At 45.0% G+C, this 27,791-nt stretch overlaps 1 protein-coding gene across 5 annotated transcripts; it reads right to left on the reverse strand.

The window, feature by feature from the left end:
* Positions 1 to 27,581, reverse strand: LOC105018230 (solute carrier family 45 member 3). Of its 5 annotated transcripts, none has more exons than XM_020056604.3 (6): positions 17,122 to 17,420; positions 16,919 to 16,979; positions 10,681 to 11,001; positions 7,106 to 7,942; positions 3,112 to 3,377; positions 1 to 1,229 (listed from the first exon to the last, which is right to left on the reverse strand). In XM_020056604.3, exons 3-6 carry the CDS (start codon positions 10,826 to 10,828, stop codon positions 810 to 812), a joined length of 1,671 nt encoding a protein of 556 aa, XP_019912163.2. In that variant the 5' UTR covers positions 10,829 to 11,001; positions 16,919 to 16,979; positions 17,122 to 17,420; the 3' UTR covers positions 1 to 809. The 5 variants fall into 5 exon arrangements, with proteins under 5 accessions (XP_019912163.2, XP_019912164.2, XP_010881801.2 ...); XM_020056605.3 differs by lacking the exons at positions 16,919 to 16,979; positions 17,122 to 17,420 and adding exons at positions 12,482 to 12,557; positions 16,602 to 16,717; XM_010883499.4 differs by lacking the exons at positions 16,919 to 16,979; positions 17,122 to 17,420 and adding an exon at positions 27,319 to 27,581.
* Between the last annotated feature and the right edge of the window lie 210 nt (positions 27,582 to 27,791).

Below are 27,791 nucleotides of genomic sequence, written 5' to 3' on the forward strand. Positions count from 1 at the left end.
GCAAAATCAGCAGTGTATCAAATACTTGTTCTCCCCACTGTATGTATATAGATGTGTATTGAAAATATACAGTAAGCCTGTTCATTAGCAAAACCCAACCAACATTTGGGAACAAATACACACTCAAACTTTTGAAGTTTGATGTTTCTCTGCAAACAAGTCCAATGGTCCCATTAGGCGTTTTACTTGTGGGATATATATGTTTTGGTAAGTACCATCTAATGGACCCATTCTGACCACAAGCACAACCCGCTTGAGAAGAACAGAGAGACGCGATATAGAGTAGCAGCATGGAGACTCTAGCCCTGATGGTCTCCCCTGCAGGTGCTCGGCTCTCCAGACTCGGTCAGCTCTTGCAGCCAGTCAGCAATGAGTTGGACAATGCCCTCTGACTGACTGACTCACTGTAGCTCTGTCAAAATCCACACACACACACACAGATGAGAATAAAATGGTAATAAGTCTATATCCCAGTTGTCCAAGGGCTGACAAGGTCTGGTCATGGTGTGGCACTTGGTGTACCTGAGAAGTGACCCATCTGAGTGGCTGACAGAGACAAGGTAAGAGACCGTCTTGAGTATACAGACTCCAGTTTTGTCTCTTGTAGCCTCAGTAAACTCTGAAGAAAACTATTCTTATGGGTATCCATTTTCCTTTAATTCTTCTGCATAAATACACACAGCCCGCACTGATGAACAGCCTCACGTCAATGCATTTTGAATGCCATGGCAACGGGCAGCAACAACACTGGAGTATTGCATGCTAGTAGCAGGACTGCAGCCTGTCTCACTCTTAGTTCCGGGTTTCTTTCAGCCCTTGAGGTCCTTCTGGTCAAAGACGACGCGGTTGGCCAGGTAGATGGCGATGACGCCGAAGATGGCGGAGGAGGCCATGTAGGCGGTAACGGACTTGGTGAACTGAACGATCATGCCCATGAAGAGGGTGGGGAAGACCTGAGAGAGGAGGAATGTGCTGTCCAGGACGGCAAAGTCCAGTCCTACTCCACGCTCCTCATAGCCCTCTGGCTCTTCGTGGTCGGCGTTCATGATGCCGTGGGATGCTCCGTTCTGGCCATGTGGAGGCGGGCAGTCCTTGCTGAAGACAGCGTGCCCGTTGTGGTTCCCCAGTTCTTGGGCCAGTACAGCCTCCTCATCCACTACTGTCAAACAAGGTGTGGAGTCCCGCTTGATCCCGTTCTTCAGCACGTTTTTCTTTTTTGGCATGTAAACCTGAAATGCAAGGAGATATAGGTAAATCTGATACAGCCGGGCTGCGGGTTGTAATAGAGGTTCTAGTTTTTGTTTGTGAATCTGTCCTGAGTGTGTGTAAGGAGGGAGATAAAATATATGACTATGAGCACAGTGTTTGTGTTTTTTGCACTGGAATATGAATACAACACATTGCTAATAGACATGGGTATTAACTGGTTTTGACTGTCAGTTTTGGGGGCAATTGTAATGCAATGTTGAGTTGATCCAGATCCAAGCAGACAAATGACGGAAATAAATATACTGTATATATCTAAGGAAACATGTGTTGATGCAGGAAAGAACAGGTACGTCGTTAAGCATTTTAAATGAATTGCCTGAGTTAACATTGACAGCCACGCCTAGACGGGGCTTAACTGCTTCCGACTAATTTAAAATGTCAAACTGCGTATCGTTTTCGAGCCTCACAACCGTCCACAGTCATCGATGCTTGTTCGTTCCCACCCACGCCCAGCCCCTGATGAATCTGCCTGAGCCTGTTGACGTCCTCGCCGAGACAACGTCTTCAGACCTCCGTAGCCACGGTACCCGAAGGCAAAGAGCAACTGACAACTATGCATTTGCCTATTTTTCAAGTAGTCCACCTTACGGAGTTGATCGTTAATCTCTTGAATTTGGGGATCATTTAATAAGGACACAAGTATTTGGTTGTAATGTTGCATCCATTCAACACGATCAACCTTCCTTTGGGACAGCTACCGTGTTCAGGCCCCCACCTGAACTCCGCTCTAACAACGCTGTAGCCTAAACATCAGTTACAAGACAATACTCCAAAAAAGCGTAGTCGTGATTGAAGGTTGGATCAAATCCCTGCACACCCAGCAGCTCTCCAGACAGAGGGGTTGATATGTGTTTTATACAGTAGACTAACATAGCAGTTATTCTACTTGGTGCCTTGATCCAAAGCTCTATGGTAGGAGGTGGCAGAACCACGGGACCGGAGATCAGCCTTCTATTTATATTTAGATGGGCTAAATATAGATGACGTCAGTTTGTGGTAATTAGAGGGCAGATATTTTCGGGGTCCTGACACACTGGTCTAACGGAACGACTTGGTCAAAGACAACCCGTGCACTCATTTGATTCACGTCAAACACTGTCCATAGTTTACAATAAAACACAGCATCTCTTTAACGGAATACCCTGCTTTTATTTCAAACACTGTCCATAGTTTACAATAAAACACAGCATCTCTTTAACGGAATACCCTGCTTTTATTTCAAACACTGTCCATAGTTTACAATAAAACACAGCATCTCTTTAACGGAATACCCTGCTTTTATTTCAAACACTGTCCATAGTTTACAATAAAACACAGCATCTCTTTAACGGAATACCCTGCTTTTATTTCAAACACCATCTAAAAGTGTGATTAAATGATTAACTATGCAATTATTATGTTTAGCTTCAATTTATTATACAAATGTTATGAATTATTCCAATGTGGACTTTAACTGGCCTTGGGTTCAGTCTGCAAGACTGTTCAAGGTCCAAATGACCATGCACTGTAAATATTGGTTACTTTCTGAAAATATGTATATTTCAGTTACACACAGGAAATACTGTATGTATAAGTCAGTTTGGCTGAGTAATATGGTAACGTCACCAATCTGCATAGCCCCAGTTCGGCCCCCTTAAGTACTTCACTATTTCAAAAACGAGAACCTTCTTATAACTCTGAAGTCATAAATACAGACTATTGGTCAAGCTCCCTCTTACCACTGGGAGAGAAACAATCTTGATGACGTGCCTCTATGGTAATTAGCTATGAACATGTTTACTTCTTTACTGACATTCGTAATCTTTTTTTTTTAAACGTGATATTTATTTTCTAGCACCTTACCTCCATTTCCTTGTGGTAGTGGCAAGTGAGGGTGTAGGGAAGAGTTTGCAGCGTGGCGTAGGCAAAGCCTGTCAGGGCTGACATCAGCGTGACCAGGACCACATTGTCGGACGTACAGATGACCATGGCAGAGATGGTGAAGCTCACCATGCTGCTCACGTAGACCCGACGCGACCCGAACAGCCGGACGAGCCGGCTCATGAGCAGAGAGAAGACGGTGGAGGTGGCACACTGCAGGAAAAGGCCCAGGCTGCCGACCCGGATGCCTGCAGAACGCCACAGGAATCGTGGGAACAAATCCAGACAAAAGATTGTAATGTAAATGACGGGGCTAATATTCATGGTCACAATAATTCTACGTTATGTTGATTTTTAAAGTCGTCAGGCTGTTAGATCGCTAACCGTTTAAAGGTTCATTCACAAACACACACACACACAAAAGAATGAGGCCCAGCATGCTATACTATTAAACCACACACTGTTGTGGCTGTGATTGCAAAACTACTTACTTAAAATAACTGTTTCCCCGCCCCAGTGTCAGAGTAACTACGTCACCAAATACTGTCTTTAAAGATGGAGAACACTTAACGGTCGCTGAACCTATAATGTCACTGACATCCTGGATTTGCTCAAGCCATAAACACACCCAACTGGGTTGGGTCAGCAAACAGCTTGACTCAACTGTCTAGGAAACCTTTAACAGACCAAACGAACCATAAATAAGTCTGTAATAAGAGCTTTACGCTGCAGGTAGCCCGAGGCCTATATTTACTGAGGTGGTGGCCCTCGCTTTGGTCCCTCGGTTCAGCATACTTTTTTCTTCAAGACAATGCTTTGTTTGACTGAAATAAGAAAGGATTTTTTTGCTGAAGCAGCAATTGGCCGGAATCAAGCCCGGAACCGGAGCCGGAGAACATGTGCTCTGGACACAACGTGAGGGACAGCTGGAGCACCCCAGGCATCGGTTGGCACCATTTGAGCTTAACTTTACTTGCCTGGCTTAACGGACCAACAGAATAGTCCTACCATTAAAACCTAGTATATCCTGGCACTCCAGGAAGGCCAGAGAAAGTGTTCGACCTATTTTAAATAGTATATGATCCCAGGTCAGGTTCCAACCAGTGCCAGTGTCTCACAGTCCTCAGAGCAAAAAGTCCAGAAACCCAGTTTACACCCTGCTTGGTCAACATGAAATCACAGGGAGGTTCTCTGTTCCAAACAGTGACCTTAAGGAACCTACAACTGCTATTAAAAAATCAGCTGCCCAGGGCGACTGGTTTAAAGCATTTAAAGCAGTCTGATTCTACAGTTAGCTTAAAGTGCATAGGTCACTTGTCCAGCAACATGTCAGCTATTATCACATCAGGAAGGAAGTGGATTAACTAGCTGCCTGAAAGCAAAGGACCAAGCACATATTACAAACAGTGTGTGAGTGTAAAGCAATAACCAGCTTTTGAAGTTCAGGATATATAAGTAAACCCGGACTTAGGAAATGCCACACTGCAGTAAAAAAAAATGCTTTCCTTCAAGGTAACCAGATTGTTTTTTTAACAATAAATACTGTTATTTTTTAAATCAACATGACATCAGACTTCAGACTTTTGTGCTAGAATGTCCTATACTTGGATGGACATGCTCTTTGTGGACTGATTGTTTGACATTAATGCAGAGTGAGTGTGACATTCCTCCTGGTCCTGCAAACATGGGGGGTGGAGGGGGGAAAGCGGGGGGAGGACAGGAGGCCCTGCAGAACTCCGCTACGCATAGAAGAGGCCCGGAGACATGACATATGAAACAGTTCAGTTTGAGAGAGCAAGGTGCCTTTTTTCTAGGTCTGTCTCTCACAGGTCGCCACAATCTGAGGCCGTGTGCGCCATCAGCCGGATTCAAGACATTCTGAAGGTCAAAGACACTGACCGTGTCCTTTTCACTGTTCCCCTCGATCAAACTGGAAGGCGACCGTGTGCATGTCTCCGCGCGCAAGTAAGCTAATCACGTGCGACCTCAGAGACAACTGCCCTCACAGTGGCCAGATGGTTTGAGCCATAACAAATTACTGAAAATGCAAACTTTGGAAAGGTCATGGCCTTCATCAAATTTCACCCGAACTCAATAACCTACTATGCTCAGGACAATGGGACTGAACCCCCCCCCCCCCAACCCGCCTTGTAACTGGTTGCTTGACTGACAGGCTGCCCCCAGGTGGTGAGGGCAGGAAACAACACATCCATTCTCACCCTCAACACAGGGGCCCTTCAGGGGTGCGTGCTCAGTCCCCTCCTGTACTCCCTGTTCTCCCACGACCGTGCCAACACAACCGCACTAGGCCTGACCACTGATGATGATTAGACATGACAGTGCGGTGACGGAACCGCCATCCCTCCCTCAACGTCAGCAAGACCAAACAGCTGATGGTGGATCCCAGGGAAAAGAGGGGGCCCGTGCCCGGTCGACAGTGAGACGTGCAGACAGCTTAAATGTCCTCTGTGTCCACATCCGTAATAAATGAACAAGGTCCATGACCGCCCAGACAGCTGTGAGGAAAGCACGCCAGCACCTCTTCCCCCTCAGGAGGCTGAAACGATTTGACACGAGCCCCCAGAACCTCTACAGTCTACGGGTCGCTGGGTGCATCTTGACAGGCTGAATCAACACTTGCTACGGTAAATGCATTGCCCTTGGTCGCAGGGCGCTCCAGAGGGAGGTGTGAACAGCCAAATTAATCACCAGGCCAACTTCGCTGCCCCCCAGGACCTCTGATCCTCGTCTCATTATGGTCATCTAATCACCCCCAGCTTCCAACTGGCTCATCAATCTCCTTTCCGTCCCACTGTAACATAAAATAAAGTGCTAAAGGTACTAAATATATATCGACATGACTGTAAATTACTAAAATCTCATTGGCAAACATAATCTCTAACACACACATTCATTACAAACTCTGATGTTACTGTTTTTTATGTTTCCTGTTGTATCGTCACTTTGCCCCAACATAAATGTACACAATCCTCTGTTACCTCATACCCGTTCACCGCCACTTACTGCTGGTACTTCCTGTATATAGCCATGCTAATGAAATTCATCCGTGTTATCATTGCTGTTTTGCTGTTCTCCTTCTATGAACAAATTGTACTCGGCAATACTGGACAAAGCAGTTCCCTGTCACTTTATAGTCATTTAGAAATCATGTGACAAATACAACCTGATTTGATATGTGGCATCTGTGGACAAAGATCGAAGACAGCTAAACCTATAAACATTCATATAGGCAGGGTCTGGCTAATAAATCGTCAGTCGTGTTGCAGACATTGTCAACCCTCAACACAGACATAATACATTCGCTAACAGGCACATGTTTGTATCTCTTGATCTGTTTGACTCGAGGCTGAGGAAATGTGACACACATTCTCAGAAATATGACTGTTTGTAACCCAAAATATAGCAGACATCACTACGTCGACTTTGAAGAAACTTCAAAGTGAATGATGTGGTCGTGCCAGATACTTGTCAGAACATTTTCCTGATTCTAAATGCTCTCAACCACCTGAGCCATTAGAATTTGGACCCACCCGGGCCCCAGCAGTGTGGAGGGAAGTGACTGGCCAGCCGAGCCACCAGGGCAATGGAGTGTCCAGGTGTTGGGGGAGGTGTTGAGGAGGTGCAGACAGGCAAGATGGCTGGGACTGGGACCATCTGCACCCACATCTGTACGGTGGGACTGCATTATGGCTTTCTTTATAAACAAAAGTCACTCAATCCGTTGTGGCCTTTTGAGGACTTTGTCGTCTCCGGCTGACGAACAATCTAACAACAACCTTTTGGGGTCTCCATCAAAGACGACCAATCCCCATTACTGACGAAGCAACGGCCCGCCAAAGAATGTTCTCACGTGACAATTTCTAATAACGCCTGAACGACCCAGGAAGAGACATTCCGATGTTTCCCTGTCAAACGCAACCGGCACAACCACACACACCACATTCCACCAACTCACCATCGTCGTAGCGCTGCCTGGGGGCGGTGCCGGCCGGGGCGCTGGGCACTCCCCCGTACAGCCCCTCCCCAACAAAGTCTGTGTAGAAGAGCATGAACGACATGACGGCCATCCAGCTGCAGAGCTGTGACGCGCACAGCCTCGTCATCACCCGAGGCACGTGGCGGTAGCCGCGGTAGATGGCCGGCGTCATGGCTCGGCACGTCCTCAGCAGGCACAGCGGGGGAGCCCCCTTCAGGAGGCGCGGCCGGCACTTCAGCAGCTGGCAGCAGGAGCGCGGCACTGAGGCGCAGCGGCCGGCCTCCAGGAGAGGACCCGGCTTGAGGGCGGAGCCGACGGCACACGGCACCTCCTCCGACACCTTCATGGTGATCAGCACGCTGGTCACGAAGATGAGGATGAGGACGAAGAAGAGGCACTCCGCCTGGCCGCCCAGGTAGACGGACAGCAGGCCCCGCCTCCAGTCCAGCGCGGGCAGCAGGTATCCCACACAGCCGCCGAGACTGACCATGAAGGAGAACATGGCGAAGGCCTGGTTGCAGTCCTCCTCGTCGCGGTACAAGTCGGAGAGCAGGGCCTCCAGTGGCGTGAAGCACACCTGGCCGCAGAAGTCCAGCAGGCCCACGCCGATGATGAGGAAGGCCACCTGCAGGGTGCGTCCACCCCAGAAGAAGTAGGCCGCGAGCAGGTCGGCGTGGGGGATGATGAGGAGGGCCAGGAGAACTCCCAGGGACAGCAGCCAGATGAAGGGGCGGCGGCGGCCGTAGCTACTGCTGCATTGGTCACTGGCTGAGCCAATCAGAGGGATGAAGACGAGTCCTAACACTGGGCCGATACCTAGGGGGGAGCAGAGAGAGGGCATCAGGGGGCGCTCGGTCACCTGGTTGTCAGTAGCAAAGTTACAGGGGGACCCAAAGGTCTTCTAGGATTCTGTGTAAACCCATTTAGTGTAGTTAGCAGTACCAGATGTGTACACGCGAGACTTGGCCTAGGGTGGCCAGCTGATTGCTTCTGGGTTCACAATGGAAACCGTCGTGGAATGCTTGTTTTGAAAACATGGCTTAAGAAAAATTTCACCAGATTTGGATGAGAGATCCTTCTGACTACAGGCTTATATAGACTGGAGTGTATGCTGAATGGATAGGTGTTCTCCATCATTCCATTCCCACAGAATTACCTTATATGTATATACCCGGATAATAACCACAATACCGTCTTGATGCAAACCTTGATTTCTCATGTAAAAAAAAAAAGAAAAAGGTAATTTAATATTTATTGGGTAAAAATATAAAATAAGATAATGTAGAGTAAAGGGCCGACGGGAGCCTGTGTTCACGTCTGTGCCTGGCTGTCAGCCGCTGCAAAGGCCCATCATCCTCCTAACAACCCTCTGTCTACAGCCAGACTGGTGCAGCCTGAACTCTCACTTACTGCACACACAACCACTAAGTATGAGCTCTCCTCATCTCACCACACACCACATTCAATGCCAACCACAATGTCGTCTCAAATAGACTACACACCACAATATGCTGTCTATCTCATACAGTACACACACAAACACACACACACACACACATACACACACACACGCATAAACAATCGCCATGCACATCTCTAACAGGACACGGGTCCAAGCCCCTGCAGAGAGCTTGCCTCCTACTGACAGAGACATGAGAGTCGATTAAACAATTAAGAGAAGTGGCCATTAGATAAAGTAGTGGGCTGCATCTGAAAATCTGACACTACTGCTGGGAAAATGTCCAGGACACGTTATCCATCTTCATTCACAAAACACTACTAGACTGTTCTATTTAAAGGAGCTAGGGGGGAGGTGAATTAGGTTTTGTGACATTTCCAAACCGTGCTGGGAACGACGCAAATGAAAATTTTTATCCCGTTTGCATGCAGCTGTCTCGAGAATGGGAGGAGTGGATGTTAGCTATGGAGGACCAGAACTGCTGAAATAGAAAATAAATACATAAATGTCTCAATTAATGTCTTTGAACATAAAAATCTAAAAACATGCAATGATAATTGTATATTTAATAAAATAATTATATATATTTATACATTTATTTAATTCTGTGTTTATTTCCATATTTATTTATTTATGTATTTCTTTGTCCTTAAGCTAATGAGGAGATGGAACGTTCACAGTCAGCCATAGCAATCAAGCCCAGAGAGGGAGATAGAATCAGACTGTGAGGAGAGTGCTATTTTGGATCCTTGGCGCCTCCCTATGTTGTGAATGTGTTGAATATCGCCCAGTCACTATTCAGGAGAGGTCTCACGGACTAGTACTGTTTTGATTATGTCAGGCAAGTCTACTAAAACAAACTAAAAGCAAAGCCATGGATATTATTGTTTTAATTTAAATTAAGTAGGCGAATAAGTATGTTAAGGAATCTGATGAGCCCAGAATTAACTACATTACATAAAAGATTTATGCGCTAAACGTGTAATGTTTAGGAAGCCTGAAAGACATCCTCCAGTGCATAATAATTAAATGATCAAAAATGTTGATGAATACATTTATAATTTTTTGTCATTATCTTTATGTATAAATATATTTATTGATACATATATTTATTTAGCTATTTTTGAAATCGGCAGTTCTGGTCCTCCATAGCCAGTGTGTCATTTTGAGGTATCTCTCAATCTGAGCTGTACCTTCCACATTTGCCCCTCGGCAGGCCAGTCGACATCTGTTTGGTTACAGGATTATCTGAAACACGTGGCTTCACAATAAACTATGTGGATGCCACATTCAGGCAACAGTGTAATGCAAAAAGTCACACCACTGAACGACCAAAACCCTGCAGCACAGTGGCAATCTCGTCGTTCTGCTGTTGTTACTGTGCAACAAACCCAAAGCCACATTTAGCCAAATTAGAAACTCAACTATGGGCATCTAAAAATAGCCTGTACCAGTTTCAACAAATGTGGTCCTGCGCCAGCCAGTCACCACCCACAAGAGAAGGCATATTTACTTGGATCCATTACCTAATGGGCTGGGGGGGGGGGGGGGCAGTTTTATGTCCTGCCCCAGCAGGAGGACCCCCTCCGTCTGTCCCTCTGAGTCAACAGACCTTTGGGTTCGATGTGTCATAATTTCTGAAAATAATTACTGTCTCGTCTCATTTAGCCTAAAAATCCCCAGTTTGAAATCCGTCCCTCTTTCTAGAAGCTTCCCACGCCACACTTCTCCTAATTCAGGCCTGCTTTCAGTATGATTTTATGTTTAGAAACGGGCAATAGAAAAAGCAAGTGAGGGAGGAGTTCCCTTCTCAAATTTAACAATAATCTACCGCTCTTGGTCATGTGGTCAACAAGACAGCATAGGCCAGAAGTTTGCATCTTCCAGTTAGGTTTTAATGGAACAGCATTTATTTTTGATGCACAAACAACACAGTCTTTCTCATTAGTACACACGGTTAAGTGTGTCACTTCGGGCCAGACCCCTACTCCAGCAAGACAAGGTCACTCTTACTCCCCTAAAAAATTAAGACTCTGTGTCACGTCTAGTGAATGTCCTGTCAGAGGAAGGGTGTCAGTAACCAGAGCTGGCTCACCTAGCACCATGGTCATGTACTGCTCCTCCACCCCAGCCTCCAGCAGAAGAGGGGGGACGTACGTGATCCCAGCTGCCACGCAGATCTCCAGGCCACAGGTCAGGGAGTTCAGCAAGACGAGACGCCACTGAGACCTCCATCCAGGCATATTTACGGGGTCGCCTTTCCACGCTACACCGCTACCGGGGGATGCTGTTGGAAGAGGGAGAGGCAGATGGTGCCCTGCGGGGTGAGGCTCGGGGACGGTCTGGCCTCTGCCGGGGGAAAGCAGGGAGACCTCAGATAATCTGGATGATCCATCCTGGTCCCAACATTCTGGATCTGAAAGAGGAGAACAGACGAGAGTGTTGAGAAAAAAAAACACGGACTCCCTTTGAAAAGCATGAGGTCTGAGAGGTGCGACCAGCCCGGGGAGGGAGCCCGGGGAAGGGGGGGGGGCGTGGGTACGGGACGGGCCCACACACATGCTGAGTCAGATAAATCACTGTCAGACTGAAGCACCTGGCTGCAAGACGCCTCAGGCAACAACAGGGCTTGATTGCTGCTGACGCAGAGAGGCTCTCTCACAAAACAAAGGAAGATTCCAGCGCGTAGAGGCAGAGACAGTTAGACAGCCTCGACCAGACACAAAGGCAGTGACACGCCGACTCGACAAGCTTCAGAACAGCTTTAACAACAGAGAGACGAGTCGGCCCGATGTGGCAACGTGGCATACGCACGGCTCCCTCGTTCCCTCTGTGTTTTCTTAGGGCAGAGAGACGAGAAACAAGCATAACAAAAGTGGTAGTTGACAGGCAGTGAGAGAGACAGAGACATTCCAGAGGAGCTCTCTCTCTCTCACTCTGGCCTCAGGAGCAGCAATTGCAGCAGGTGGGGTCTGGCTTTATCTTTATTGGTGTTGAACTGTCAGATACAGGCCTGATAACACCAAGTCTCCTAGGATGGGTTACATCACATCCATAGATAACTGTCCTCAACACGTCTAATTGTCAGCTGTGTCAAAAGCAGCAATTATTAGAACTTCCTGACATTTAAAGTGTAGTTGATTTTTTAATTCTGCACGCTCAAATGGCCTTCGAGTCGGGGGGTACAGTCCCAATGGTCCCCGGGGCAAAATTGTAATTCACTGTCTGCCAAGAAAATATGACCTTCAGATCCACTCCAAAATATGACCTTCAGATCCACTCCAAAATACGACATTCAGATCCACTCCAAAATATGACCTATAGATCCACTCCAAAATATGACCTATAGATCCACTCCAAAATATGACCTTCAGATCCACTCCAAAAATGGACCTTCAGATCCACTCCAAAATACAACATTCAGATCCACTCCAAAATATGACCTATAGATCCACTCCAAAATATGACATTCAGATCCACTCCAAAATATGTTTCCCATTTCGATGAACGCTTCAATGACGCAAGTGAACAGTGCATCAAGAAATCCATAATTGACCGTCACAGTTCCTCAAACATCCACCCATTTACACACACGCAGACAGACAGACAGACACAGAACACAAAGCCCAACCCAGCTACATCTAATGGTACCATGCAATTCAGCTTCATCCCATGCAACTCAGTTTCATCCAATGCAACTCAGCCTCACCCCATGCAACTCAGCCTCATCCCATGCAATTTAGCTTCATCCCACACAACTCAGCTTCATCCAATGCAACTTAACTTCATCCCATGCAACTCAGCTTCATCCAATGCAATTTAGCCATATCCCATGGAACTCAGATTCATCCCATGCAACCCAGCCTCATCCTACACAGCACAGCTTTATCACATACCTAACAGAATACCAGTGTACGCCTTCCATCTCCAAGATATTTTCCTCCCACAATCTTATTTGAAAGACATATCCCCCTAATGACAAGAAGAGACAATTTCACGTTTTCCTGCCTGTCCTTCTCACACAAAAACCTCCTATTTTAATTAAATTTTTTGATTTAGATTTTCATCATAAGAATGTAGAACAGGAAGAGCATGACACAAGTAAGACATCACATCGAGGGGCTCAGTGTACAGAACATTGTTTATTTGTTAGTATTGACCAGACTATGCAACAAGTTGCTACTTCACTTCATGGTGATTCATCGTGAGATGAAACTGTGTCAGTCTAACCAAAACCGCAGCGAAGCCGTCTACTCATATTAGTCCTTTCACCTCAACACAGTTGGCTTGTAGGTGCTGAAAAGCAGCCATCCTCAGGGATGTTATCCGGTATTGATTCACAAGAGGCTGCTTGCCGGGACTTTGTGCTGCTCCGTTGTCGTGTGGTTTGCGTGCAGTTGACTCTAACTGTCAACTGTACACGTGATGCAATGACAGACATCGGAACAGAACACACCAAAGATAATAGTTTTCCTTATGCTGTCCTCCCGGTACAAATTGATTGGGGAAACCGAAGATTATATGATTTCCCCACAATGTAGGTTCCAAACTGCTTCAGAGTCAGACATTGTTTGTTCCCGCTGGGAAAAAAGACCCAGCCTTCTGCCAGTTGCCATCTGAGCAAGAGATGTGTAAGAACACTGAGAACAGTCGCAGACAAGGTGCTAAATTCAGATTTGGTGTGAAATTCCTCTGCCAGTGTGGTCCATCTGTTCATCCCTAGCAACTTAAATGGACATGCCGTTTTAATAACGGACTCAGTTTGTCACCGTTAGGTGCATGAAAAGAATAGGCTTCATATACATTGTGCAGAGTCTATGTCCTTTAGAAAATACTTTCAGCAAGTAAATTGTGAAACTGACTAAACAAATGCATTCAAGCAGCCAGGAAATACAATGTGTATGACTGCTATCACATCATGTTTTATTGAAATGTTACCAAACCCAGAGTTCAGCCCTGTCAATGAGCTCATATTCGCAGACTTGACTGGAGTGGCTGTAAACAGTGAGAGGCGTAGAAGCGGGACAAAGCAGATGCTTTAGCAGTGTGGAGCCAGCAGGGGCCCTTGGTCATCTCTACAGAGGATATAGGGGACCTTTGACACCCGTCAAGTCCCATTCCCACCAGTCCAGAACACCCTGAAAAAAGCCCCTCAGGGGACCAGCCAGAGCCTCCACAGCCTGCATGTCCACCCCCAACCCAACACTCACTTCTCCCCATGCTTGAAAAAGGCAATCCCCATCCCTTCACCCCAACCCAACACACTTCTCCCCATGCATGAATCAGCCAATCCCATTCCATCCATCCCAACACTTCAAGGCTCCCATCTCAACTTCAGTGCTGACCCGCATTCTAAGAATGATAAGAGGACATTTGACCCTTCTGCCTATTGCTTGTTTGTATTTCATGACTTGTGTCTCCCAATCCCATCCAAACCAAATGAGTCCCTGTAAGACATTCTCTCTGAAACCACTAGTCCCATATTACGGTCTGTATTGGTGTTTACTTGGTGTACCCTGCAGATAATTCATCAGAATGTTCGGATCCCTGAATGATTACATCTAAAGCCCCACATGTTTACTTTAAACTTGGCACTCATTGTAAATACTGTAACATCGACATGGCGTGGAGCAGAGCTTTCCAGTGGGGGGGGCCGACTCCTGCTTGTAAAAGCCTGGACTGGCAGCCCGGGCACACGCAGCAACCCACACAACAGCCATTTCGCACAGGTTTTCGATGACACCTCCAGCATCACAGTATATTTCAGTCATGCCCATCGATTGTGCGGCTTTAACCCCAGACATATTTAATTAGAGCCACAGCCCTCAGTCTTCTCCATTGATTGCTCACCCTGGCCCACGGCAGCCGGAGAGAGCAGGGAGGACGAGGAGGGAGGGGAGGAGGGAGGGGAGGCGGGAGAGGTGCTTTTGTCATTACGGCCCTGCTCTCCCTTTGGCCCATTAGCAGGCCCATTCAGGCCTAGGCCTCCCAAATCAGCCTTAATGGCTCTGAGGGGTATTATTAGAACACAAAACAGGCTTTGTGTACATTGTGCCAGTCTTAGTAACCTGATATAGTGAGGATAAGGCCCGCTGAATTGGAGCTTTTATTAACGCGGTGTTCCATACCAAATGGAATGGGGAAAAAAAGCAGCAACTGGAGAGTCTGTCTGTTAGCCTGAGAGCAGAGGAAGAGAATCGCTGAGACATGACATCAGAACCACAAGCGCCACCTCGGCAGTGGCTGAGGAAACCTCAAGAGAAGGCTCTGGTGGTGCTCTGGCTCCCGCTGAAAGGCTGATGTCCCGTAGTTCACTCTCCCTTTGGGTTCATGTTCAAGGACTGCTGGCAGATGACGGGAACAGAGCTGTGTCCCCAAAAGCGGACCGCCTGCGTAGCTTTAACCTCCAGTTGAAAATGAGCAGGCTGAGGAGGATCTCTGACTAAAAGGCCTGGTCTTCGGGCTTGGAACCTGAAGCCTCCATGTCATTAGAGAGAACTACCTGACCTCACCCCGTATGGACTCATAACCCCCCCACACATCTGTCCAGCATGACCCCTGACCTTTGGATTTGGCTGCCAATTATGTGACCAACAGAACAGCTTGAAGAACAAATTATGGTCAGAGCCTAGTAATGCCCAGTATCTTAATGTGAGGAATTAGCTCATGTATTTAGTGAACGTTACAAGGCTGGCTGTTGACTAGTAGACTGAAGGTCGTGTGTCTGGGAAGAAGATACATTGTGTTTTTAAAGTATTTCTTACTCTTTTCACTATCCATCTACATGATGAATTCCTCCAGCGATTCCCCCTCTGGTTGCTGGTTTACCTCTTTTGCCACTAAGCCCCTGAGCCGTGTATGCACCCTGCATTAAGTCACATCGTTCAGTTCAAGTAAAACCTTGTTTCCTGGGGCAAATAAAAATGCAAATGATGTTTGTTCCTTTGACCCTGCTCCCCTGCCGCCACCCCTCCACCCTGGGCCACAAGGAGAGGAACCAGGCTGGGACGACTGACCCGGGACCGAAGGAGAGGAACGCAGGCCGAGACGACTGACCCGGGACCGGAGGAGAGGAACCAGGCCGAGACGACTGACCCGGGACCGGAGGAGAGGAACCAGGCCGGGACGACTGACCCGGGTCCAGAGGAGAGGAACCAGGCCAAGACGACTGATCGGGACCGAAGGAGAGAAACACAGGCCGGGACGACTGACCCAGGACCGGAGGAGGGGGAACCAGGCCGAGACGACTGACCCGGGACCAGAGGAAAGAAACACAGGCCGGGACGACTGACCCGGGAGCGAAGGAGAGAAACACAGGCCGGGACGACTGACCCGGGACCGGAGGAGGGGGAACCAGCCCGGGACAACTGACCCGGGACCAAATGAGAGAAACCAGGCCGAGACGACTGACCCGGGACCGAAGGAGAAGAACCAGGCAGGGACGACTGACCCAGGACCGAAGGAGGAGGAACCAGGCCGGGGGAACTGACCCAGGACCGAAGGAGAGGAACCAGGCCGGGGCGACTGACCCAGGGCCAGGGGAGAGGAACCAGGCCGAGACGACTGACCCAGGACCGGAGGAGAGGAGGATCCTTTCAACACTCTGCACGCAAACCACACGACAACGGAGCAGCACAAAGTCCCGGCAAGCAGCCTCTTGTGAATCAATACCGGATAACATCCCTGAGGATGGCTGCTTTTCAGCACCTACAAGTGTTGAGGTGAAAGGACTTCGCTGCGGTTTTGGTTAGACTGACACAGTTTCATCTCACGATGAATCACCATGAAGTGAAGTAGCAACTTGTTGCATAGTCTGGTCAATACTAACAAATAAACAATGTTCTAAAATAATCTGTGGCGTAGTGGTCAACAAGAGTGGAAAATACCCTCGCTGATCATATTGGCTGGCATACTGTATCAGCAGAATTCCTTTCTTTTTTCACCGATATGGTTTTTCAAAGTTCACCCACCCACATTTTAGTCATTTAGCTGACACCCCTATCCAAAGTGACTTACAGTGGTGAGTACATACATCTCCGACCTGGTCTTATTTTTGCACTGCTACTCCACTGTATGCGATAAAGCCTTATGAAACGTGATGAGCCTGGTCTAGGCTGGCACCACGTAGTGAAAACCCAGCTGTTAACAGACAACCGGGAGACTGTCTACAGTCAGGGAACTGGTCGACACAACAAGAGGTAAACACAAGGACAGCATTTGCATCTTGGAATTCATTCTCGGGATTGTTCAGACCTGTTAGCACATAGAGTTAGGAAACGTTATAAAGAAATGATCACATGCATAGCGGGTTGGAGAATTTAGCAGGTACTTACATTGTAATGAAGATGAAAACAGCAGATGTTCAGGAGAATTGCATTGCCGAGATCACACAGTCTTATCCATTACCACACACCCACACATCCACATCCACATACACACACACACACACTAACCATTTAACATTTGTATGCACAGCTTATCAAAAGTCCACTGACACAGGGACAGCTACAAAGATCGCTCTTCTCACTAACAGTACCTGGGCACACTGTGAACCTATCTTTTGCTGTCTGCCTCGTCCTCTTTGAATTGACTCTTCTCTTTTTGGTCCCTCCCTCCAGTCCCTCTCCTTCTCTGTTCGAGCCTGTGATGTGGGAAAAACCCTGAGGAGTACAGGACTCATCTCCTCAAGAAGAAGATATATTACGCTGGCTCAAACGTCTTCCTAAAAATGACTTAGTACTCACCACACACACACTAGAACACAGGCATAGGCACGCAAACCCAGGTCTGAGTTCAGTAGATGAAAACAGGCTGTTCGGAAAAACCAACAGGCAATTAATATCACTTTCACTTAAAAACTGTAAACCGCCCCCACTCCTCGTCCCTTCGCCCAGTCTATGGCGCCACCTCCCCCCCGAAAGTTTGTGACCCAGTAAACCATCTATTAAGGATGGCCCTCTCACGCCCTCCCAGCTTTAAGTCAAAGTCGTGTGTACTCCCATTCCTGGGATCAGAGACTCAGTCACAGTCCCATTCATACTCTAAGTAACCCTCTACCCCCGTCCATCCCCCCTCCCGCCTATCTGGCAGTCATGCCCAGGCTACTACACAGAACCATTTAATTTGATAACTGACTGGAGAAGTGGGGCAGAAGTGGAGAGGAATCAGAGAGAGTAAGTCATTAGAGCATGCCTGTAGTTTAAGGAATCTCCTTTAATGCGGCGCAGAGCCCAGGGGCAGATCAATATGAAGACAGAGTGCAGCCAATGGCTGCTGAAAACACTTTGCCCACAGGAGTAGTTTGCATTGAATTAGATTAGCTTCGGAGAGCTCACAGCTTAGGGAATGATCTGAGTTTGCTAGAAGGCCATTTTCTGACTAACAAAAGCATTTTCTCATTGTTCTTTTCCATCAGTCTGTTGGGCTGAGACTAAAATTGTTCTGTTTTAGAAGCGTACACCGGCAAATTAAGATATCAGTGGGAATTACTATTTTTGATGAACATCACAAAACAACCTTATAAGAAAATGCAGCAAGCTAAATGTATAGTCGCCTTTGTCTATGTGTCTAAACAGACCCCTTTTGCTACTAATTAACAGAGTAAAAACAGAATGTGAATGCCCTTCAGTACGCCACTGAGACACAGACACATGGGTCTTCAACAAAGTAAGAATGATGGTGCTTGCTCAGTAAACTGACTTAAGTTGAACCACCAAGGGACTAGAGTTCCTCCCAGTCCCATTTCTAGATCCAGCTGGCCTCCTTACCCACAATATCCAAATAACTAAAATAGGAGCGCTTGGCAACTATACGCAGGCGTAACTTTAAGCCTACAGACATTCATTTAAAGACACAGCTCAGTATCTCAGGGCTGCACAGTCCGTAAATCAGATTTCTACTAGCAGCGGTCTTCCACGGAATACAAGACATTTCGTTTAATCAGAGCTGTTCACGGTTCATTACACAGCAGTCTTGGGTGAAGATATCAGCAGGCTACATTTTTTAATTTTATTTCATGAGTGCGTTTTAAGTACTCCACAAACCCTGCTCCAGGACTTCAAGTCATAACCAGGGTCCATAATCTAAGCTAAGCTAATTTAAGCTAATTACGACTCATCCACATTTGGATCACTGAAACCAAGATATCAGAAAAAGACCGAAGTGCAACTTGGTTTCAAAAGAGGAAGGACCCAGTAAACGTCAGTGTTACCAACCTTACCAATTAATAGGTGGATGAGAGATCAATCAGGCATTGTGTGTTCCAATAGCAAAGTAACCTTTAAGTAAATACGTGAGTCTGATGCTAAAACACATCTCTGCACAACCTCAAGCTTAAGCACAGATCCTGGTTTCCACCCTTACAGACTAACTGGCAAGTAACCCTAAAGAATTATTATTCTCTCTTTGCTCTGACCATTTAATTCACTACTTGGTAGAGGACATGAGACAATGATAACGATGGAGAACTGTTGGCCCCGGAGAGACAACACTCATCTACGGGATTTCTCTGAGAAGAGCCTCACTGCAGGGCGTTAGTTAAGCCGCTGGGGGGAAAAGGCTGTCATTATGATAACACACAGCCTATAACAGACAGCACTCATGGGCCTTACATAAGAGATCTCTCTGATGCGCTGGGGAACACTTAAACGTGTGATCGTCCTGGTTCTGTAGGACGTTTCTGGGCTTGGGGGTTATGAGGCACATGTTTAACCCGTCCAGCTGCAATGGTTAGGCTTGCTGGAAGTGCAGGGTCTCACTTACATCTGAAGGAGAGGGGGTCGGAGCCCCGCTGCGGCTCTGTGTTGGTGGTGCGACAACAGCAGCATGCCTCCAGCTGTTGTCAGACCGGAGAGAGCCTCAGAAACCCAATAATTAATGCCCAGCTCAAACACTAAAGTGCACAGACCAGATGGTAACGAGAGGTACGACAAAGGAAAGGAAGGGATCTTCTGACCTGCACTATTCTGACACATACTGTATCTACATGCACGGGCGCACGCGCACACACACACACACCTTTCTTTGTGTGTTGCTTAGCAGCTGAGTTCACATCGCACAACCACTCCTTCACAGACAAAGACATGAAATAAATTTTAAACACAAAATCAAAATATAAAAGAGCCTTTGAGACAAAACTTGCATGGTAAGCCCAACCGATAGCAGAGGCACAGCAGGGAAGTGGAAGTTGGCTGGGAAAGAAGACATGTCAATCGTCAGCTCCGACAGACAAAAGGCAGCCACAGAATGGCTAGCTAGAGCAACAAACTCAAACTTAAATCCTTTACTTTGATTAGTTTCTCATGAACACCTTCAAACCAGTGACGACACCAGGCATCAAAAGTAAATATCAAAAAGGTTACTGCTGGCATTGGCAGAAATCACTAAATCACTAAAACCTGGTTAAAGGCATAACAATTGCAAGACAGCGATCAGTTGCATTCAGTACCGGCCAAGAGTTTGGATAAACCTACTCATTCAAGGGTATTTTTACTATTTTACACTTTGTAGAATAATATTTAAGACATCAAAACTATCAAATAAAACCAGGCATGCCTAGTTCTGCCAGCCCGCAATTAGGAGGGGTGAATTTTACCCCTGGCTGGATTCGATCTTTGGTTTCCTATATGGCAGACTGTCTTAAACCACTACACTATTTAAACAGCGGGTGTTGTTGCACACAATATGTGTGCAGAGATGTGGTGTCTGTTTAGTTCTGCATTGTTAAAACAATTAGTCGAAACTCCACGGGTCTTGAAACTACACTGAACAAAATTATAAACACAACACTTTTGTTTTTGCCCCCATTTATCATCAGCTGAACTCAAAGATCTAAGACTTTCTCTACGTATACAAAAGGCCTGTATGTTCCTTGTCGGTGCAGTTCGTCCATCGCAACATAACTGTAAACAGTTTCATTTTAGGCTTACTATAACATAGCTACTGAAGCTGTGCATACTCTTTGCATTCTCTCAACAAGCTCCTTGTTAAAACACACAGCAAGGGTGACCAAGAAGGAGATCGATGGTGCTGGCCTCCAGAATCATCTGACCTCACCTCCTTTGAGATGGTTTGGGATGAGCTGGACCACAGAGTGAAGGAAAAACAGCCAGCAAGTGCTCATCATATGTGGGAATTCCTTCAAGACTGTTGGAAAAGCATTCCAGGTGACTACCTCATGAAACTGGTTGCAAGTGTCCAAAGATTGTGCAAAGCTGCCATCAAGGCATAGGGGGCTACTTTGAAGAATCTAAAATATAATTGTATTTCGATTTTGTTTTAACAATTTTTCAATAACTACATGATTCCATGTACATTATTTCATAGTTTTGATGTCTTCACTATTATTCTATGATGTGTAAAATAGTAGAAATAAAGAAATACCCTTAATCGAGTAGGCCAATCTTTTGACTGCTACTATGTAAATACAATTCTCAAGTTTTAATAGTTTTTGCCGTTTGTTCCAGTCACCGGCAATAGACCTGAAAGGAATGATGGCCAAATGAGGTGAAGACTTTAGTGGTAATCAGGTAGCGGTATCTGCCAGAGCACAGCTTTCTATTAGGGTAGTAGATTTTGAGAAGTGAGCTGAGGTAGAGGGGAGATTTGCTTAAGAGGGTTGATAAGCTGGTACCAGCGAGATCTGGAATCATGTGTACAGTGAGGGTAAAGGTCACAGCGATGAGTTCGATTGGGGAACTGATGGGGGCTGAGGTGGCTCTGGAACATAAACAAATTGTCGTTCCGAAAATACCTCAGATACTACGTAGGTATCAAAATACTTTTAACTACTTCCACAAACGTATTTCCAGTCTAGGTATATGAGAGTGTGAGAAGAAGCAGAATCCATTTGTCCTAGAAGTTAACCGCTCATTCATCCAGTTCTGACAAGGATTCCGTGTCAAATACTGAAGGAAAACCGGCCAGGAACTCTTCATTAGGTCTACGACCTTGGTCAAGCAAATGGTTGTATGCGTTTTAAGCTCTGGTCATTAACGATATTGTGCAGCTGTGCAAGGGTGGATTAAGAGAGATGTCTGTCTGACAATTCAATTGTGATTATAATAAATAATTTGTGTTGGAATAATACACATTTCTCTCAGTCAAGTCACAAAAAGTTCAGGGGCCTCATTTATCAATATTGCATAGAAACCATACAAAATGTTTACTAATGAACAGTTTCATGCATACTGGTAGGAGATCCAGTTAGAAAAATCTAATGACGCGGTCAAACTACATTAAATGTGGTACTCTTTTGAGGAACGTTGCATGAAATCACAGTGTAATTGGAAAATTATTAATACTTTTTCTGACACATTTTTTTCCACATTAACTAGTCTACATTAAAGAGCTGGTGCCCTTATTACACCACTTGGCACAATGCGTAGGTTTGGCCCTGACTTCTCAAGTTCACGTTCACGTTTACATTAACACTTCAAACACGCAGATTTGCGTGTGCTTGATGAATGAGGGCTTAGCTGTGGCCGTGTATGCTTTCCTGGTATGTTTGCATGTATTTTGAATGGCAAACACGTTGTCATTTCACTGTCCAGACATTTACTGACCTGTCATGGGATTTGGGCGCTGAACCCATAAGCCCGATGTCTGAAATCGTTTCTGACAATACAAAGATCAGGCTGAAACAAGCATCAAAGCAGACACACACATTGACTTAAATCACGGGCTCGATCCTTTCAGAGAGTATGTGGGTCTCACATATCAAAGGTTTCTCCCTCTCCCTCAAACACTGGCCTAGCATCCCATTCAGCATGCAACATGAAAGAGAACATGTTGATGTCTCTCATACAATCCAATGTCCCACCGACGAGGCAATACTTCAAAGGATAGTGGCTATATTGCTAACCTGTTCGTTAGTTGGGAGCTTCCAGGCAGATTTAGAGCTAGCCTAGCAGCAGTGACATCTATAGTTGTTAACAAAGCCTCCTAGTTCACAAACTATGTTGGACCTGGTGCTTTGTGTATTGTAAACATCTGGCTACATCCTTATCACCATGGGAAAATACTGGAGAACAAGCTTCTGTGTTATCTTAGCTGCGGGGCCTGGACGCAGTCTGTCTCACCATGTCAGCCATTAGCTTGCTGTGGGGTTTGATGAGAACAGTATCCAACTTAAGATGGAAAATTAGCCAAGCAATGTTCTCCGCTAAATAGAACATTTCTAATATTTTTTACGGAATGGGGTATTTTGTTAAGTTAAATCAAGAAGAGGAAGGGTGTATCAGACTGCGAGGAGGAGTGGAGAACAGTTGTGTTTGTTGTTGAGTCCTTCTCAACCAGAAGCGAGCAGGGCTGTATGAGTAACACAATTATACTACTCAGTGAGCATTGGGGGACTGGGAGAGAAGTCTAAAAGCTACGCACATGTAAATATATAACATTAGTGAAGAACCATATAGCACTCACCACTGTGTAATGAATAAACTGCTGTCTAGCTACTTAACCAATAAAAATGTATATTAATTATGTTTTGGCGTTGTTATTTTTAACACCCATGCATATACAAGCTGAGGGACAACAAGGATGGACTAAATAATTGGTTTTCTCTGTCAGTCGAATTGAAAGCAAATAAAATGTTCCCATGAAAAAATATGGATTATTTTGCTTTATTTGCATTTGTAAAGGTCATGGTTAACTTTCTGTTACTACAAGTTCCATTCAAAAGAAGATGTTGGATCAACACATAATTAAATTTAAACTACAAAGTAATAAAAAAGTGTTGGAGCCAGAGCATTAGCTCAACTGCTGCCAATTGAGTTATTTAAGGTTTGAAAAGGTTTCAGAAAAACGGGAAGGGACTCTGCTATTCCACGCTTTATGGTCAAGCTGGTTCCACCATTGGGGTCCAAGGATGGAGAGGGGTTTTGACTGGGCAAGTACGAATCAGAACGAAGAGGTGGCAGAACGAATTCTTAATCACGTGGCTTGTCCTATGGACGTCAAAGTCAGGACAACATGTACAGTATGCGCCATCTTAGCTTTAAAACAGATGAGCACAATTAGAAAAACTGAAATGTCTACAATGTGGCCACCTCGCATGCCTCATTGTAAAGAATTTTGTAAATGTCCTTACACTAGCTGTCTGAACCAGAATATTACAGTCAGAATAAAAAAGTGCAGCGAAAACAAGAAGTTGTGCACAGAACCCTCAGATAGGACCCAAAGGTGACATTCTGAGATGGGTTAGGTGCCATCCCACACATTACAGAAGCTGCAGCTATATACCACTCTACTGATCCTACCTGGCTGCACCAGACTAAAAGAGAAGCTGTGTGGACTCTGATCCTGAGGCTTTGAGAGAGCAGATAATGCTTTTGTGCTACTCAACTCCTCACATCAAACGGTCCTGCAGGAGTCTTCACAGAACCAGATGAACCATCTAGGAGTTATGGTCATTGCATTCCAGGAACCAGAGGATTCCTGAGTCACACTGCATGTGGTGTGACCATATTGATTAGTAAGCATTTAAGGATTGTTATTCTTTATATTATTTGTTTAGGTTATATCAATACACTACATTACAGGAAATTGGTAAGATATCAATAAATTACTAGGACAGTGGTAGGCAACTAAATTCAGCCAGGGGGCAATTATGTTGGAGCAAATGCAAATGACAATAGCTAAGCCCTAAATGAACAAACATTTCCTACCTTGATTACACTGAGGCCCAATAACATTCGGCCTCTATGTCTCCTGTTCTATTTTTGGGAATAGGTCATTCCTACTATGCTGTGCAACTTCTGTCTCCAGGAAAATATTGTTTTATTTAATGAAGGCGTTTTTTTTATGAGGCAGGTCACCTCATAAAAAAAACGTTGATGTTGAAAAGTAATAATATGCTTTTTAAACATTTTCAGTGAATGTGGGTGAATAGTCTCAAGATGTCACTGATCAATTTCTATGAGAGGCATAAAATAATATCACATGTCTTCCTGCATTATTTTGTAGACTTACGAAAATGATTTCCCATGAATGTTGAATGTATTTCTTATTATATTTTACCCGTTTGTGTCCCAGAAATCACGTTGCACCCTGCTAGGTTGTGTCAGTTCTCCTTTAATCAAAAAACCCAAGCCACAATGACTTCACATTCTGGGAGTAACATTTTTTACTGCACACAACCAGTTATTTGAAGAAAAAATATAGAATAAGCAACATCTGATGTCTATGAAAATCTAGATGAATACCTAAATTGTTAGCAGAGTAATGTGCCTGTCCTAAACGGGGCGGAGAAAAATCTCATGGTCTCGTGTAAACAATCAGCCAATATTTATTAGGATTGTCAGAGTTTGAACAATATGTTTTCTGACATCAATTCTGACATCATAAAAGAATCATTTAAAATATTAAAAACAAGAATTTTAAGGTCCAAATGGCACCACATAGTAGGAATGAACCGACTACTTGAGAACAGGTATTTCCTAAATCAGCTATCAACCTTGGGGTATAACCAGTCAATGTGCCCAAAGAATAAAGTAAAACAATGTTCTGTTGATTACAGAAATGAACTCACGCAATGTAACCTAAGGGCTTAGCTCACACAGAGCCTACATTTAAGCAAGCAGCCCAATTCCAATGAATTTTATCATAACTGGTCTTTTCACCAATCAGATTAGCTCTGAAAAAAACTCATAATAAATAGTGGAAATAAAATCAGAATTGGTCAGCCTGTGTAAACACAGCAAGAGACAGAAGGATATCTGGACATAGCTGCTTCAAATCATTAATAGTTTATAGTTTATCCAAATATGTAAGGTCTTGTGTGGATGGAAAATCAACAAAGGAAACCACATATTATGAATCCAAAGTAGTATTAGATAAAACAATGCGAAATAGTGATACTGAAGGTACAAATTGTGCAGGAAAAAGACACTGGAAAAAGACTCGCAGAACAACAATTCAATGATAATACTCAGTTCCATCAAGAGGGAGAGTGCATCTAAGAAGCCAGCGTAAGCTGCCTACAGAGTTCTCACATCTCACAGCCATTATGGAGGTTATGGAGGGAGCATTGTTTGTGGTATGACATGATACCAGTGTAGCATACAATGCTTTAAATTAGAGAAAGAGCTTTGAGGGGCGAATAGCCCCTAAGCCCATCATAACAAGTTTTCCTCAGCTGCTCTCAGTGACAGGCATTAAGTTGATTTCAATCACACTGGTCATGGTAAACTTCTCAGAGGAACCACACAGCAACTCTGCTACACTTTGGTTAACAACATGGAATAGCAGGAGATATAGCGTAGGCCCTTCCCATATGTTTATTAAAGTTTTTGAGTCGCTTTAAGTAGCTTGCCAGAAGGCGTGTGATTATCCTGCTTTCCAGAGCATTAAGTAGCAGCACAGCTGGTCTCGCAGGAGCATTTGAGGTGACGTTGCCAGGATGGAGCAGATGCGTCCCTAAGGGGAAACGGGCATTGATAACATAATAAAACAACCTTAGTCCAGTTCAACTCTTGATGAGGTGAAGGCTGAAAAAATTGTTTGAGATTATATTGCTGGCGTTATAATTTTACTGCAGTACTAGCTGAGAGCAGAGCAGAACAGAAGAGAGATGAATTTGGGTAATAGAACTGAATTACATACTGAAGAAGCTTTGTATTACAGCCACACATACAATAAAAGCCCCTCTGTCATTAGTTGAAGCAGTTTAACCTGTTGATCCTCTTGATAAGTGCTGTGAGTTTGGGCATTTAGCTCCTGTTAAAAGCGAAGCACCAGAAAAAAACTTGGAAACCTCTAGCTGTAATTGCCATTTATATACATGTAATATGACCACCTCTGTTTACAGCAGGAGCGTCGTGGAAAATGTAAGTTGTCCAGTTCCTGTTATTTTGTTCTGTAGCCAGGGCTGTTTAGATAGAACCGTAGAAAATATTGACCAACATGTGACTCACTCGTCTAGCAATGGGAGCAGTTCTCTCAAATCTAAAAGGTGTCACTCCACTGTGTTGAAACGATAGGGCTTGGCATCAACAGGTGTATTGAATATCTAGGGACCACATTTAAATACTGTTTATCATAAGGATCGATCTCCTTATAAAACTTATAGAAATGGCATTTATCCCATTTGCAATGTTTTCTGGGTCATGATAACGGGGAAATACTGGTAACAGCACTGCTATGCCTGAGCAGTTTTTCACTTTGCCAATTAGAGAAATTAAAAAACAAAAGATGTTACATGATTTCAAACCACTAAATGCCTTGAACCTCACATCCATGTGTCAAACCCGTAGGTATCTAGGAAACAGCGCCAAATGTTTACAGCGAAAAGAAAATTATTTCTAGGAGAAATAAAAGCACTAATGACACTGCAACAGAAACGCAGTTGTGACAGCCTGACACTTACACTTGGTACTCTACAATATAAATTCACAGGGAAACAAAGACGACCAGCTTCAGTTCCTCAGAAAAGAGGTCGTAATTACATTCGCTAATTTCCACCGAAATATGAATCTCAATGATTTGTTCGATAGACAAGACTAACTGCGAGAGGAATTCAAAGCAATCCATTGTTTTTCTAAATAAAACCCAATAAATCATGACGTGGGTGCCTGGTGCGGAAGTTATACACATACACCGACTAAGTTTTACATGTTAGTAGTTCAATTATAGCGAGCAGCGGCATTCCATTTGGAATCACACGCAAAGTGTTGCATATCTCAACTAACCCGGTAAAGAATGGCACATTATTAGGTAAAATAGCGAAATACCGTACCTTACTGGCGAAACTACGATAAGTTCCTGAAGCAACTTATCCACTATTTGATGTTATGTCGTTGCCCAACTTGTAGTAGTGTGACGTTGAGGGATTCATGCAGTGGGGGAAGAGAGGGAGATCATGGGAGGATGTAGGTGACTGTTCAAGGAATGCGTCGAGGCTCAATAGTAGATTATTCTGGACTTCTGTTAAGGCGATATTTTCCCCCTCCCCTTTATTTAAGGTCTATATGATAACAGTGTAGGCTACCAGCAATGCGCTGAATCGTAACCAGGACATTTAAATCACTTTATTCTAAATGTAAAATGTGCTGAACTTGGCATAAAAATAATATCAAAAATAATAGGTTATTAGGTAGGCTATAACTTTTTGATTAGGAGTTAATATTGTAATTACCGTGAGCGATACGAGCCTAATGTAGCAGGCGTTGAAAGCAAGCCCATAAATGTAAGGAGTTGGGCGATTACCGG

The sequence above is a fragment of the Esox lucius genome, chromosome 19 (assembly GCF_011004845.1).
Source record: "Esox lucius isolate fEsoLuc1 chromosome 19, fEsoLuc1.pri, whole genome shotgun sequence".
In the NCBI taxonomy this organism is placed as follows: domain Eukaryota; kingdom Metazoa; phylum Chordata; class Actinopteri; order Esociformes; family Esocidae; genus Esox; species Esox lucius.

Coding starts and splice junctions, on each gene's coding strand:
- LOC105018230 (XM_010883499.4), bottom strand. CDS start 10,828: ATGCCTGGATGGAGGTCTCAGTGGCGTCTCGTCTTGCTGAACTCCCTG. Junction 7,943..10,680: donor GTACATGACCATGGTGCTAG/GTGAGCCAGCTC, acceptor GCTCCCCCCTAG/GTATCGGCCCAGTGTTAGGA. Junction 3,378..7,105: donor CAGGCAGCGCTACGACGATG/GTGAGTTGGTGG, acceptor GGCGTTCTGCAG/GCATCCGGGTCGGCAGCCTG.